General features: G+C 42.6%; 1 protein-coding gene across 2 annotated transcripts in view; it reads left to right on the top strand.

Moving 5' to 3' along the window:
- Window positions 1-10,716, top strand: part of LOC137534268 (oocyte zinc finger protein XlCOF8.4-like) — a 37,579-nt gene extending 26,863 nt beyond the window's left edge. For both annotated transcript variants that reach the window (XM_068255676.1, XM_068255677.1), the window contains exons 7-8: window positions 607-690; window positions 4,797-10,716. In XM_068255676.1, the coding sequence (XP_068111777.1) occupies window positions 607-690; window positions 4,797-5,548 (836 nt within the window). In that variant the 3' untranslated portion in view covers window positions 5,549-10,716. The remainder of the gene's footprint in view (window positions 1-606; window positions 691-4,796) is intronic.
- The last annotated feature ends 1,584 nt before the right edge of the window (window positions 10,717-12,300 follow it).

The following is a 12,300-nucleotide window of genomic DNA, read 5'->3' as shown; positions in this document are numbered from 1 at the left end:
AGAGCATACCAAGACCATCTCTTAATAAAAATAATGGGAAGACGTTTGTGATGTTTGTGCGTGACAAAGAAGTCAGGAACTATGACAACCAATTACTGTAAAACTAATTGGAAAATAATATGTGTGCAGTGGAGGAATTTGGAGGCATCAACTGGAAAAGTCAGGGTCGTTTGAGTCCCATTTAGAAATAAGGGGGAGACAGTATATACTCAATGGGGTTGTTAAGAGCTGTTAGTTTCGATCTGAAGTACTGAGGAGACACCTTTTTCCCAGTGGGAGAGCCATTAGCCCCTGTTAAAATATTGAGGAGGCGGTATGTGATGAGGAGTGGGGGAGTCCGAGACTGACAGTCTGGATTAAAGCCTGGTACACATCCAATTTGATTGCACAATTACTGACCAGTTTTACCACCTCTGTGTAGTATGAGGGCCAACAGATTTTGAACAGAAAATTTGATGTATGTACCAGGCTTTAGAATCCGGCTATCCTCTTACATCATTGCATTGTGTGGTACCAGCCAAATGATGAGACCAGTGACCCTACACGCACTCTTTGTTGAATCTCATATATCACAGTATAGGGGATATAACTTGTTTTTATTCACAGAACCCAGAGGGACTCTTAGTGATGTTCTGTTACCAGGACAAGTAAAGATGAAACAGGAGGAGCTTATACCAGAGATAAACACAGGTGAGCAAGAAAGACCACAGGTTCCTATTCTGCCTTGTAGACACAGCATGATGCCAATTAGGAAAGGACCACTACCGCAAACAATTATACAATTTGAAATACAGGTTTAGATATACATATAGGATTTACATATGTTCCAGAGTAAAATACTCTGTAAATTACTTTCTGTCTTACATCACCGTCTCTCACAGCCACAATTATTAATCTGAAAGCCTTGACAGGTCTAGTACATTTTTAGTGTTTCCTTTCAGGGTTTTCTTTGCATTCCACTGCTATCCAGTGAGTGTTTCTGAAAATAAGGCAAATCCTGAGAATCCCCCATGAGGAGATGGACTAGTCCAAAACCTATCAGTGAGAGGCTCAGAGGTGTCAGATTTATAATACCCACCATAAGGGACAGCTACATACTGTAGGAGATACTATTTTACTTTTTACTCTGAGACATATGTGCCTGTATATGTACAAATGCATTGTCATTTTTTTCAGTTTTTATGATAGTGGTCTGGAATCACATAGTATACATATATATGTAGTCTGCTTAAAGAACATCAAGTGGATAATGGAAAATAAATAAATAAATACATAAAAAGCTATAAAGTATTGTGGTGTTAGCTTTTGGTTTTTTTCTTCAAACAAAACTTCAACTTTATTGAAAGCATAAACAGACAGGGCATTCATACAGTAATGTGATTGTGTACATTACAGTAGGTAGAGATTTTTGTCATGTACATTGGGCAGTTAGAAAATATAACCGCCAATCAGCGATAGCACCACATACAGGAATGTACCAAATAATAAAGGTAATCAAAGATGCAACCGGGTCGGAACCACCAAAGTAGTATATAGCTCTTTTATTGTTCCATGAAAGCAGTGACAGACGCTGTTTCGGGCTGTGTAGGGCTACACAGCCCGAAACAGCGTCTGTCACTGCTTTCATGGAACAATAAAAGAGCTATATACTACTTTGGTGGTGCCGACCCGGTTGCATCTTTGATTACAGTCTGGCCCAAGAGGTACTGGGGCAGGGGTCAAGGCACACCTCTCACTTCATTGGTGCTCCTACCGCTTGAAATTTTGGACCATATAATAAAGGTAGGCAGCTGTACAATTATGGGGGGGGGGGGGGGGGGGAATTAGTTACATCATTATCCCCTTTCACTTGGTTCTGCCAACACTCCCGTCAGACATCATTGCTACCATACATTGATTTTCTAATGATATTGGATTAAAAGCATTTGTATTTTTAGAACTCTAATAACACTTTTCTTTATAGCCTTTTATTTCTGTTTACATTATCCACTTTATTTTATTAATATTATTCATGACTGATGTCCTCTAAAGTGGGGCTCAGAATTTCCTTTCTGCTTTAAAGAAAACCTGTAACGAAAAAAACCTCCCCTGGGGGGTACTTACCTCGGGTGGGGGAAGCCTCCGGATCCTATTGCGGTTTCCCCTGTTCTCCTCGGTCCCACGGTGGAGGCGATAAAGCTTCTCGAACAGCGGGGATGTAAAAATGTACCTTCCCGGCTCCAGCACAGTATCGGCTCTTCGCTCGGAGATAGGCATAAATAGCCGATCGCTGTCGAGTCGCTCTACTGTGCAGGAGCAATTCTCCTGCGCCTGCGCAGTAAAGCGGACCCGACAGAGATCAGCTATTTTCACCTATCTCTGTGCCACAACAGTGCCACCTGCTGGAGCCAGGAAAGGTAAATAAATCAGCGCTTGTCAGGCTTGTCGAGCCAGGATTCCGGGACACTCCGGGGGAGCCAGCGTTGGACTGCCTGCAGCTACAGGGATGGGGGAAGCCTCATTGGGACCCTGAGGCTTCCCCCTCCTGAGGTGAGTACCCCCCAGGGGAATTTTTTTTTGTTACAGGTTCTCTTTAAAAGATTAAAGGACTTCCAAGGCCAACTAAAAAAAAATCTGTTTTACTCACCTGGTGCTTCTGCCAGCCTCGAGCTGCAGTCTCAGGGATGGCGGGTTGCCATCATTGCGGGCGGCTAGTGGGGACACCGTGGACCACCAGAGTTGCGGCGAGGGACTGACACTGCTGCTCGGGGCTGGAAGAAGCCCCGGGTGAGTAAAAAATAGATTTTTTTTAGTTTACTTCGGAAGTTCTTTGAGTCACAGCATAATAGCCTTTATTGGAAAACAATTCTTCATTTCAATTTATGGAAATCCTAAAAAATACTGTTTTAACTTGGATTCACTTTCCACTGAACACTGAAAGTGTTAAGGCGGACCTGTACCAGAAGTCCTCTCTGCTCTAAAAGATACACAACAGCATAATAACCTTTAAACAAAAACAAAACTTTTTTTTTTGTTACAGCTGATACAAACCCTGCAATAAATCTGCAGTGTTTCTACTTCCTGATTCATGGAGACATATTGTTAACAGCCAGTGCTTTCACATGAGCTTATCTGCAATCTCTGCTGTGGCAGTAATGTGGCACAGGGGAGAGATCAGATTACAACTTGTGATTAGACACATGAGGGGGAATTGAACAGGTTTAACTCTCTAAATACATACAGGGTGCATTTTTGTATGTTTTCCTTCTGTCCTGTTCAAGAGTTCAGGTTCTCTCTCTAAAGGTGGCCATACATTGATAGATTTGCAGCAGATTCCATAATCAGATAGATTTCTGTTAGATGACTTTCAGGTCGAATCTGACAGGAATCTATCTGATGTGTGCCACATACTTGGAACAGATTTCCAATAGATTTCAGGATGAAATCTATTGGAAATCTATTAAAAATTGATCTAAAGGCATTACTGCACCATTAGATCCAATGCAACTCTATGGGCCATCGGCCTAGATCTTCCATCCTGTCAGATAGATCAATCGATCGAAATCGTCCACAAATAGATCGATTGGCCAATCGATTGGCAATCGATTTCCATGCAATCGATTGATCTGATCGGTCGATCGAAGGCTGAAATCGACCAGTGTATGGGCCCCCTTGTATTTACTGCTTGAGAAGACAGCCTTGGCAGAGCTCCTGCAGTCTATTCACAGCTACTGATAAGAACTAATTAGGCACTTTCATCTGTCTAAATAAACACAGAGCATTGAATTTTTTCAGCAACTACCTGTGGAATAACGCCTTTGCATTGTTTGCTATGTAAGAGTTCAGGTCTGCTTCAAAGTGTGACTAATTAGATTTAAGGTGGCCACACACTGGTCGATTTGCCATCAGATTCAACCAACAGATAGATCCCTCTCTGATCGAATCTGATCAGAGAGGGATCGTATGGCTGCCTTTACTGCAAACAGATTGTGAATCGATTTCAGCATGAAACCGATCACAATCTGTGGTGGTGCTGCCGCTGCCTCCCCACCCCGCAAACATTACCTGCTCCGGCTGGCGCGAGTCCCCGCTGTCTTCTTCTCCGCTGGGTTCCGGGTTCTGGACCGGCTGGCTTCACTTCTATCTGTCCGGGGAAGTTTAAACAGTAGAGGGTGCTCTACTGTTTAAACTTCCTGACGGGACAGGAAGTGAAGCCAGCCAGAACCCAGCGGAGAAGGAGCAGCGGTGACAGCGGGGACTCACGCCGGCCGGAGCAGGTAATGTATTGCCGCTGTATTGCGTTGGTCGTCGGGCATTCGAAAGCCGCTATCGACGCACTCCTGACCCGCCGGCGATCAAGCAAAATCTTCCGCACCGACGGCTCGACGGGAATCAACGGGAACTATTGATTTTGCAAGGAAATCATTTGTTTGCGTTTGCGCAACGATTTCACATCAGATTCGATCAAATCTGCTGTATATCGGCGAGAAAATCGTTAGGTGTATGGGCCCCTTAAGACTTATGCAGTACTATGGCTAAGAAGTTACCATTCTCACCTAAAATCCCAGCTTTGAAACCCACCCATGCACACTATCTGTATGAAGTCTAGATGTTTTCCTGGCTTGTGTGGGTTTCCTTCGGCTCCTCCTAAGTCCCCAAAACATTGGTAGGTAACTGGTCTCCTCAGATATTAGCTTGGACTATGCTGGGAATGTTCTATAAACCTGTCTGACCAGCGATGTGAATTTTTCAGGTAACTTCTTTAAACAATATGCTATTTTGTAGTTTTTAATTCCAGTATCATTTGTATTCTCCAGATGGACAACACCACAGAATTAGCCCAGAGAGACATCCTATTATCTCTTCAGATGGTGAAATAGAAGATGATCACATCGCATCTCCATCGTCAAAAGGAAACTCCATTACACCAAGTCTCCAGCCAGCAGCCCTCAGTTTAGATCTATTATCTGACTTCTCTACACACGGAGGGAGTTTTCCTGACTACTTCCTTCCTGTCGCCCACCAAACAGCTCACAGATTTCTGTACTCTGAAACCGATGACTATTTTACTAACAAGGCAAAAATAATCTCAAACCCGACAGTTCTCGATGTGGAGAAGCCCTATTCATGTTCTGAGTGTGGGAAATGTTTTGCCCGCAAAGATTGTCTTATCTCACATCAAAGGACTCATACAGGCATGAAGCCATTTCCATGTTCTGAGTGTGGGAAATGCTTTACCCGGAAGTGGGTGCTCCTTTCGCATCAAAGGATTCATACAGGGGAGAAGCCGTATTCCTGTTCAGAGTGTGGGAAATGTTTTATTCGGAGAGGCCAACTCATTGTGCATCAGAGAACTCACACTGGGGTGAAGCCTTATTCATGCTCCATATGTGGGAAATGTTTTTCCCAGAAATCATCTCTTCTTAACCATCAAAAACTTCATACAGGAGAGAAGCCACATTCATGTTTACAGTGTGGGAAAAGTTTTACTCTGAAATCAGCACTTATCCACCATGAGAGAGTTCATAGAGGGGTAAAGCCATATTTCTGTCCTGAACTTGGCACATAGATCTCCTCAATTAAAGGACACCCAAGGCAACTTGATTTGCACAAATCCTGGGAGCAGGCAAGTATGGGCAGCAATCAGCATGCCCACCGTCCCACCAGTCCCCCTCTGATCCCTTGAAAAAGCTCTTGTAAGTCGCGGCAGGTTGGCCAAGTCACCCACTACAGAGCTAGCACTGGCCCGGCGGCATGCGTCCTTCATCATAGTCCCGTGGCCGGGAGCACTCTGGGCATGCACACTACATAACATAGAATGCAGTAGTGCGTGACTTGGCAGACCCGGCGTGACTTATGGGAGCTTTTGTGCAAATCAAGTCGCCTGTGATATCCTTTAAAGCGGAGCCACAGTATGTTGCATTCCACAATGTTTCCCTGTTGCATATTGAAGAAATCAGCCATTGCTGCATTAGGTAAAAGAAGGATGGAGAATAGTCATAGGAAGTGTCATTCTGGCTCTTTTTCATTTTGGAATTTACAGCAGAGCTCCACTTAAAGGATTTCCAAACTGAAAAAAAAAGTTAAATTTTACTTAACTTGGGACTTTTTCCAGCCCCTACAAGTCTATCTGATCCAGTTCCACTGTCCTCCAGGGCGCCACTGCCCTGGCTGTAAAAGTGTTAATCCCAGCTGAGTTGCATATTGTATACAGTTGTACATAGAGGGCATTAGCTTCCTAAATAGATTGCATGCAACAGCATTCTGTACTAGACCCTTTGACCAGCGCTGAGGTTTCCTCTTGTGGAAAGGGTCCATACTCTACCTATACCAGTCAGCAAGAGAGCAAAAATGTCATGCTCATGAACCTGAGATTTACGCTGAGGTCTGTGAGGTTTCTAGCATTATATGGAACACTTGCGTGCACATAAATCAGGCAAGATCTCCATGGAGCAACAAACTGCCCAACTTACACCAGGGCTGCCCAATTCCAGTTCCCAAGGCCATAGCCATGCCAGTGTATAAGATGGATTGAAAAAGGGAAAAATGTGTTCTGCTTCATGAACCTTTCCTGATTCAGTCCCTTTAATCAATTTGAGCTGTGCCAACAATTGTGAGGATCTCGATCCTTTAGGACTGTAGTGGGACAGCCCTGACTTAAACCAATAAATACAGTGGTTTGCAAAAGTATTCATTTTGTCATATTACTGCCACAAACCTGAATCAATTTTATTGGAATTCCACGTGAAAGACCAATACAAAGTGGTGTACACGTGAGAAGTGGAACGAAAATCATACATGATTCCAAACATTTAAAAAAAAACAACAACTGCAAAGTGGGGTGTGCGTAATTATTCAGCCCACTGAGTCAATATTTTGTAGAACCACCTTTTGCTGCAATTACAGTTGCCAGTCTTTTAGGGTATGTCTCTACCAACTTTGCACATCTAGAGACTGAAATCCTTGCCCATTCTTCTTTGCAAAACAGCTCCAGCTCAGTCAGATTAGATGGACATCGTTTGTGAACAGCAGTTTTCAGATCTTGCCACAGATTCTCGATTGGATTTAGATCTGGACTTTGGCTGGACCATTTTAACACATGGATATGTTTTGTTTTAAGCCATTCTATTTATGTTTAGGGTCGTTGTCCTGCTGGAAGGTGAACCTCCGCCCCAGTCTCAAGTCTTTTGCAGACTCCAAGAGGTTTTCTTCCAAGATTTCCCTGTATTTGGCTCCATTCATCTTCCCATCAACTCTGACCAGCTTCCCTGTCCCTGCTGAAGAGAAGCACCCCCCGAGCATGATGCTGCCACCACCATATTTGACAGTGGGGATGGTGTGTTCAGAGTGATGTGTAGTGTTAGTTTTCCACCACACATAGCGTTTTGCATTTTGGCCAGAAAGTTCCATTTTGGTCTCATCTGACCAGAGCACCTTCTTCCACGTTTGCTGTGTCCCCTACATGGCTTGTGGCAAACTGCAAACGGGACTTCTTATGCTTCTCTGTTAAAGAACAAACGACACCCATGCTAACCCAGAAATAAAAAACACATATATAAGTAGATAAATACTACTTACATAACAGATGTATTGTGTTATCCACATAATGATTCCTGTGAATTTTATAAAGGAAAAGCAGGAAATATTATTCTAGACAGTGGCCATCTTGCCAAGCTAATGCTGACATCATATCCTCCCTGAATCTTGTCCCCCCCCCCCCGCCCCCTCCCTTCTCTTGCTCATTGTGTATTAATTAGCTGCCCTCCTCCCAGAGTCTTCAGACACACTCACTGATGTGTATACTAGGAACTGCACTGTCTTTTTTTTTTTTTACACATCCAATCGCTGTCACCTCAGCCTTGCTTGTAAACACAAGTGATCAGAGGGTGTTTCTGATAAGCAGCTAAGCAGGGAAATAAATGGAAGAGGAGGAATATATTATAGATAAAAATAACTCCAAGCATTCAACTGTTTGGCACTAGGGCCAGTGCTCCTAAAGTATGTGATAACTCCAAACCATAACAGCAGAAAAAGTTTTGCAAGTTTTGAATGCAGGATTAGCATCTTTATCACTTAATACACTTAGACCAGTTGCTGTTGAAATTTGATTTTTATGGTGACAATACCGCTTTAACAATGGCTTTCTTCTTGCCACTCTTCCCCAAAGGCCAACTTTATGCAGTGCACAACTAATAGTTGTCCTATGGACAGATTCCTCCACCTGAGCTGTAGATCTCTGCAGCTCGTCCAGAGTCACCATGGGCCTCTTGACTGCATTTCTGATCAGCGCTCTCCTTGTTCGGCCTGTGAGTTTAGGTGGATGGCCTTGCCTTGGTAGGTTTACAGTTGTGCCATACTCCTTCCATTTCTGATTGATCGCTTGAACAGTGCTCCGTGGGATGTTCAAGGGTTTGGAAATCTTTTTGCAGCCTAAAGGTGCGTACACACTTGCGTCTATAGTCGTTTGAAACAATCGTTCCCCGATCGTTTCAAACGACGATCATTTAAAAAAAGGCAGCCAACGACTATTAAGTCTAACGACGGACAAGCTAGATCGTTAAAAACGAACGCTCTAGCTTGGCGGATTTTTTCCAACGACGATCGTTTGCAAAAGTAGTACATCATTGGTAACTGTCGTTTGTACTAGACTTGACATGCGCATTTCACTATTTCTCCATGGAACTTTTCATTTTTATGCGCAGGCGCAATAGTTGCTTTTACGTGATGTAACGTTCGTTCTAACGATCTGATCGTTACACACCTTTTAAAACTAACTTTACTTAGGTCGTTCTTTCATCAATTAAAAGTTCGTTCGTCGTTGACAACGAACGATCGTTGTCGCATGTGTGTACGTAGCTTAAACCTGCTTTAAATTTCTCAATAACTTTATTCCTGACCTGTCTGGTGTGTTCTTTGGACTTCACGGTGTTGTTGCTCCCAATATTCTCGAATCTTATGGTGGCCATACATGGTTCAATAAAAACGTTCCATTATCCCGTTTATTCGATCTAAATGATCGAATCGAATGAAAGTTGAAAATATTTTTTTTTTTTATCAAGAAATTCGAACGATTATCCTGTTTTTTCGAGAAGAATTAGATCAGACATGCTGGAAAAATCTTTAGATTCGATCTAACGGAATAATCAAACTAAATTATCTAATCGAAAAAAATGAAAAATTTTACCATGTATGGCCACCATTAGGTTAATGAGCATACAATCTTTGCTTAATTGCTGACTTGTATAGTTAGAATAGGGACCCTTTCCACAAGAGGTAACTTTAAACCTGGTGGAAGGGTCTAGTAGAGAATGGTTTTGCATGCAATCTATTTTTTAAGCTAATGTCCTCTTTCTGAAACTGAATAGAATTTTCAACCTAGCTGCGTTTATTGCTGCTGGTATTCCAGCTTGCTGTGATTGTCTTGAGTGCAGAGGGTTAATGATTGTATGTTCTGCAGGGAGAGACAGCAGCTGATGAATAAACTTCCCAGAAATGTTGCGTTCTTGCGCCATAATGCATGCCGGGAGATGCAGTCCATGGGTGTGAGAATATCTGTTTACTCGCATCCACAGACTACATCTCCCAGCATGCCTTTTGGCACCCGTACAACTTCTCTAGCAGTTTAAAAAGGTGGGAGCTGCGTTCTCTCCATGGAGAAGATGGCGGATCCCATGTGGCAGAGAGACCACAGGAGCAACCCTGTAGGTAAGTAATGATGCTTACCCCAACCCCCGTCCTTCCAATGGCACACTCCATTACGTATCTTCCATATGGGGAGGTTCATTTTGAATTTTTTTATTTCCAGGTGCACAACTAGCTCCCTTCAAAGGACACCTGAAGCGAGAGGCATATGAAAGCTGCCAAAATTATTTTCTTTTAAGAAATACCAGTTACATGGCCATCCTGCTGATCCTCTGCGTCTAACGGTGGGCATACATGAGGCGTCTTGGCGGCTGATAGACCATCCGATTTGATTATTATAATTTAGTTGGATGAAAATCGGTATCGGCAAGTGCATGCCCGATCATCGATGTGACCAATTTCGGGTCATTGGTCTCATTAGTCGGTCAAATGTGCTGCAAGATGTCAGGCCATCGTGGTTTGTCCGGTGCGCGGCAGGAACAGCGATCGATATCGGGACGAGCGTCTAAACGCTGTCCCCCCTAATGGTCAATATGCACCCCCCCTTCCCCCGTGCACTATACATTACCTGTCCGCATCCGCTGGTGGCTCCGGGATCCTTCCTCCATTCATACACGTGCCCCACACGGTTGCCGGCATTTACGTGTGTGCGTATGTGACATCACACACACATCCATGGGGGGGGGGGGGCAGCGTCGAGGCAGCAGATGCGGCTTCACAAGGTCCTTTCCAGATCGATTTCAGCATGAGATTGATCGGAAATTAACCTGTGGTGTATGGGCAGGCAACAGATCTCTCTCTGATCATATTCGATCAGAGAGAAATCTGTATCTTGGTCGATCTGCCCATACATCGTCTGATATATGAGCACCTTAATACTTTTGAACATAGACTCTGAACAGGCATGCAGCATGATTCAGACACCACTGCAGCCAAATAGATCAGCAGGGCTCCCAGGCAACTGGTATTGTTTAGAAGGAAATAAATATGGCAGCTTCCATATTCTTTTCATTGGTGATTGTTTGCAGTAGATGTCATTGTGTTATTGAGAGCTGGAATATATGGATCACATTAAATTAAATTATTTTAAAACATTCAAACTCCACTTTAGATTCTTTGTGATTATTTACACAAGTTACATAATGCTTTACGTATTTAGTGTAACTCTTGTTAGTTATGTCAAACAACTACGCTTCTTGCGGCATTCCTTGACTTTGCTGGGTGCTTGTCTGTTTCAGGTTAATAGTTCACTGATGAACTCTGTACAATGCAGTCCCTCACCTTAAAGGGGAACTTAAGAGAGCGGTATATGGAAGCTGCCATGTTTATTTCCTTTTAAGCAATACCAGTTGCCTGGCAGCCCTGCTGATCCTCTGCCTCTAATACTATTAGCCATAGCCCCTGAACAAGCATGCAGCAGATCAGGTGTTTCAGACTTTAAAGTCAGATGTGACAAGACTAGCTGCATGCTTGTTTCTGGTGTTATTCAGATACTACTGCAGAGAAATAGACCAGCAGGGCTTCCAGGCAACTGGTATTGATTAAAAGGAAATTAATATGGCAGCCTCCGTATACCTCTTACTTCAGTTCCCCTTTAAGTCTGGTACACGCATTCAATATTGATTGGCCAACTTCTTCCATTCATTAAGCCCAATTTCACGTTTGAATGTCAAGTTCGACTAAATATTATACAGTGTATGGCCAGGTTAAGAATGAGGGCACTTTATTATTAGATATGTATTTGCAATATATGAATAATGTAAGTTGTATGCAAATGTTTTGCTAGATTACACTGATTTTATGTTACATTTACTTATACTTTATATACTATAATATATATATATATATATATATATATATATATATATATATATATATATATATATATATATATATATATATATATATATATATATATATATATATATTCTGATAATAAAGTGCCCTCATTCTCATTCTTAAAGGGAATCTGAAGTGAAAATAAAGTTATGATATAATGATTTTTATGTATAGTACAGCTAAGAAATAGAACATTAGTAGCACAGATATGAGTCTCCTATTGTTTCCAGTACAGTATAGGAATAGTTAAGAAACTTCAGTTGTTATCTGTGCAAAAGGGCTCCTCTGAGCTCTCTGACCCAACTTGAGTCGGCTACTGTACTGTTTTCTGAAGCACTTATCTCAACCAGTCTCTCACTGTTTCTTGTTTGTTTACAGTTTTACTACCAGGAAGTTCAAATGGTCATTAGCTCTGCTCTGTTTCATCATTTAAAAGACAGAGCGTAATTTGTAAACTGCAAATATGATGCATTATATAAAAAAAAACTAACTAATTGAAAATAAAAATATGAGACTCTTTTCTTTTCCACTAATGTTCTATTTATTATTCATAAAAACTAACTAACTGAAAATAAAAATATGAGACTTCAGCCTATGACAGCGGATTGCTCCTGTCTCCCCCAGGGGGACAGCCGTGTCACATGTCTGTCCCCAGTACAGTACTGTACACTGCTATTAGACGGCAATTTAGCGATCGCCGCTGGGAGACTGATGGTAGAGTAGAGCTCTGTCATTCATGCGGAGATGTGTGCGCATAGGACTGCACGTCGATCGGCATTAGGTGGTCCAGTGGCTGCCGCCACGTCCATGCCGATTTGCATGGAGCAGTCATCTAGTAGT

Source organism: Hyperolius riggenbachi, chromosome 10, assembly GCF_040937935.1.
Source record: "Hyperolius riggenbachi isolate aHypRig1 chromosome 10, aHypRig1.pri, whole genome shotgun sequence".
Lineage (NCBI taxonomy): Eukaryota > Metazoa > Chordata > Amphibia > Anura > Hyperoliidae > Hyperolius > Hyperolius riggenbachi.
The sequence above is the reverse complement of the archived record's forward strand: the minus strand, read 5'-3'. Positions and strand labels throughout refer to the sequence as shown.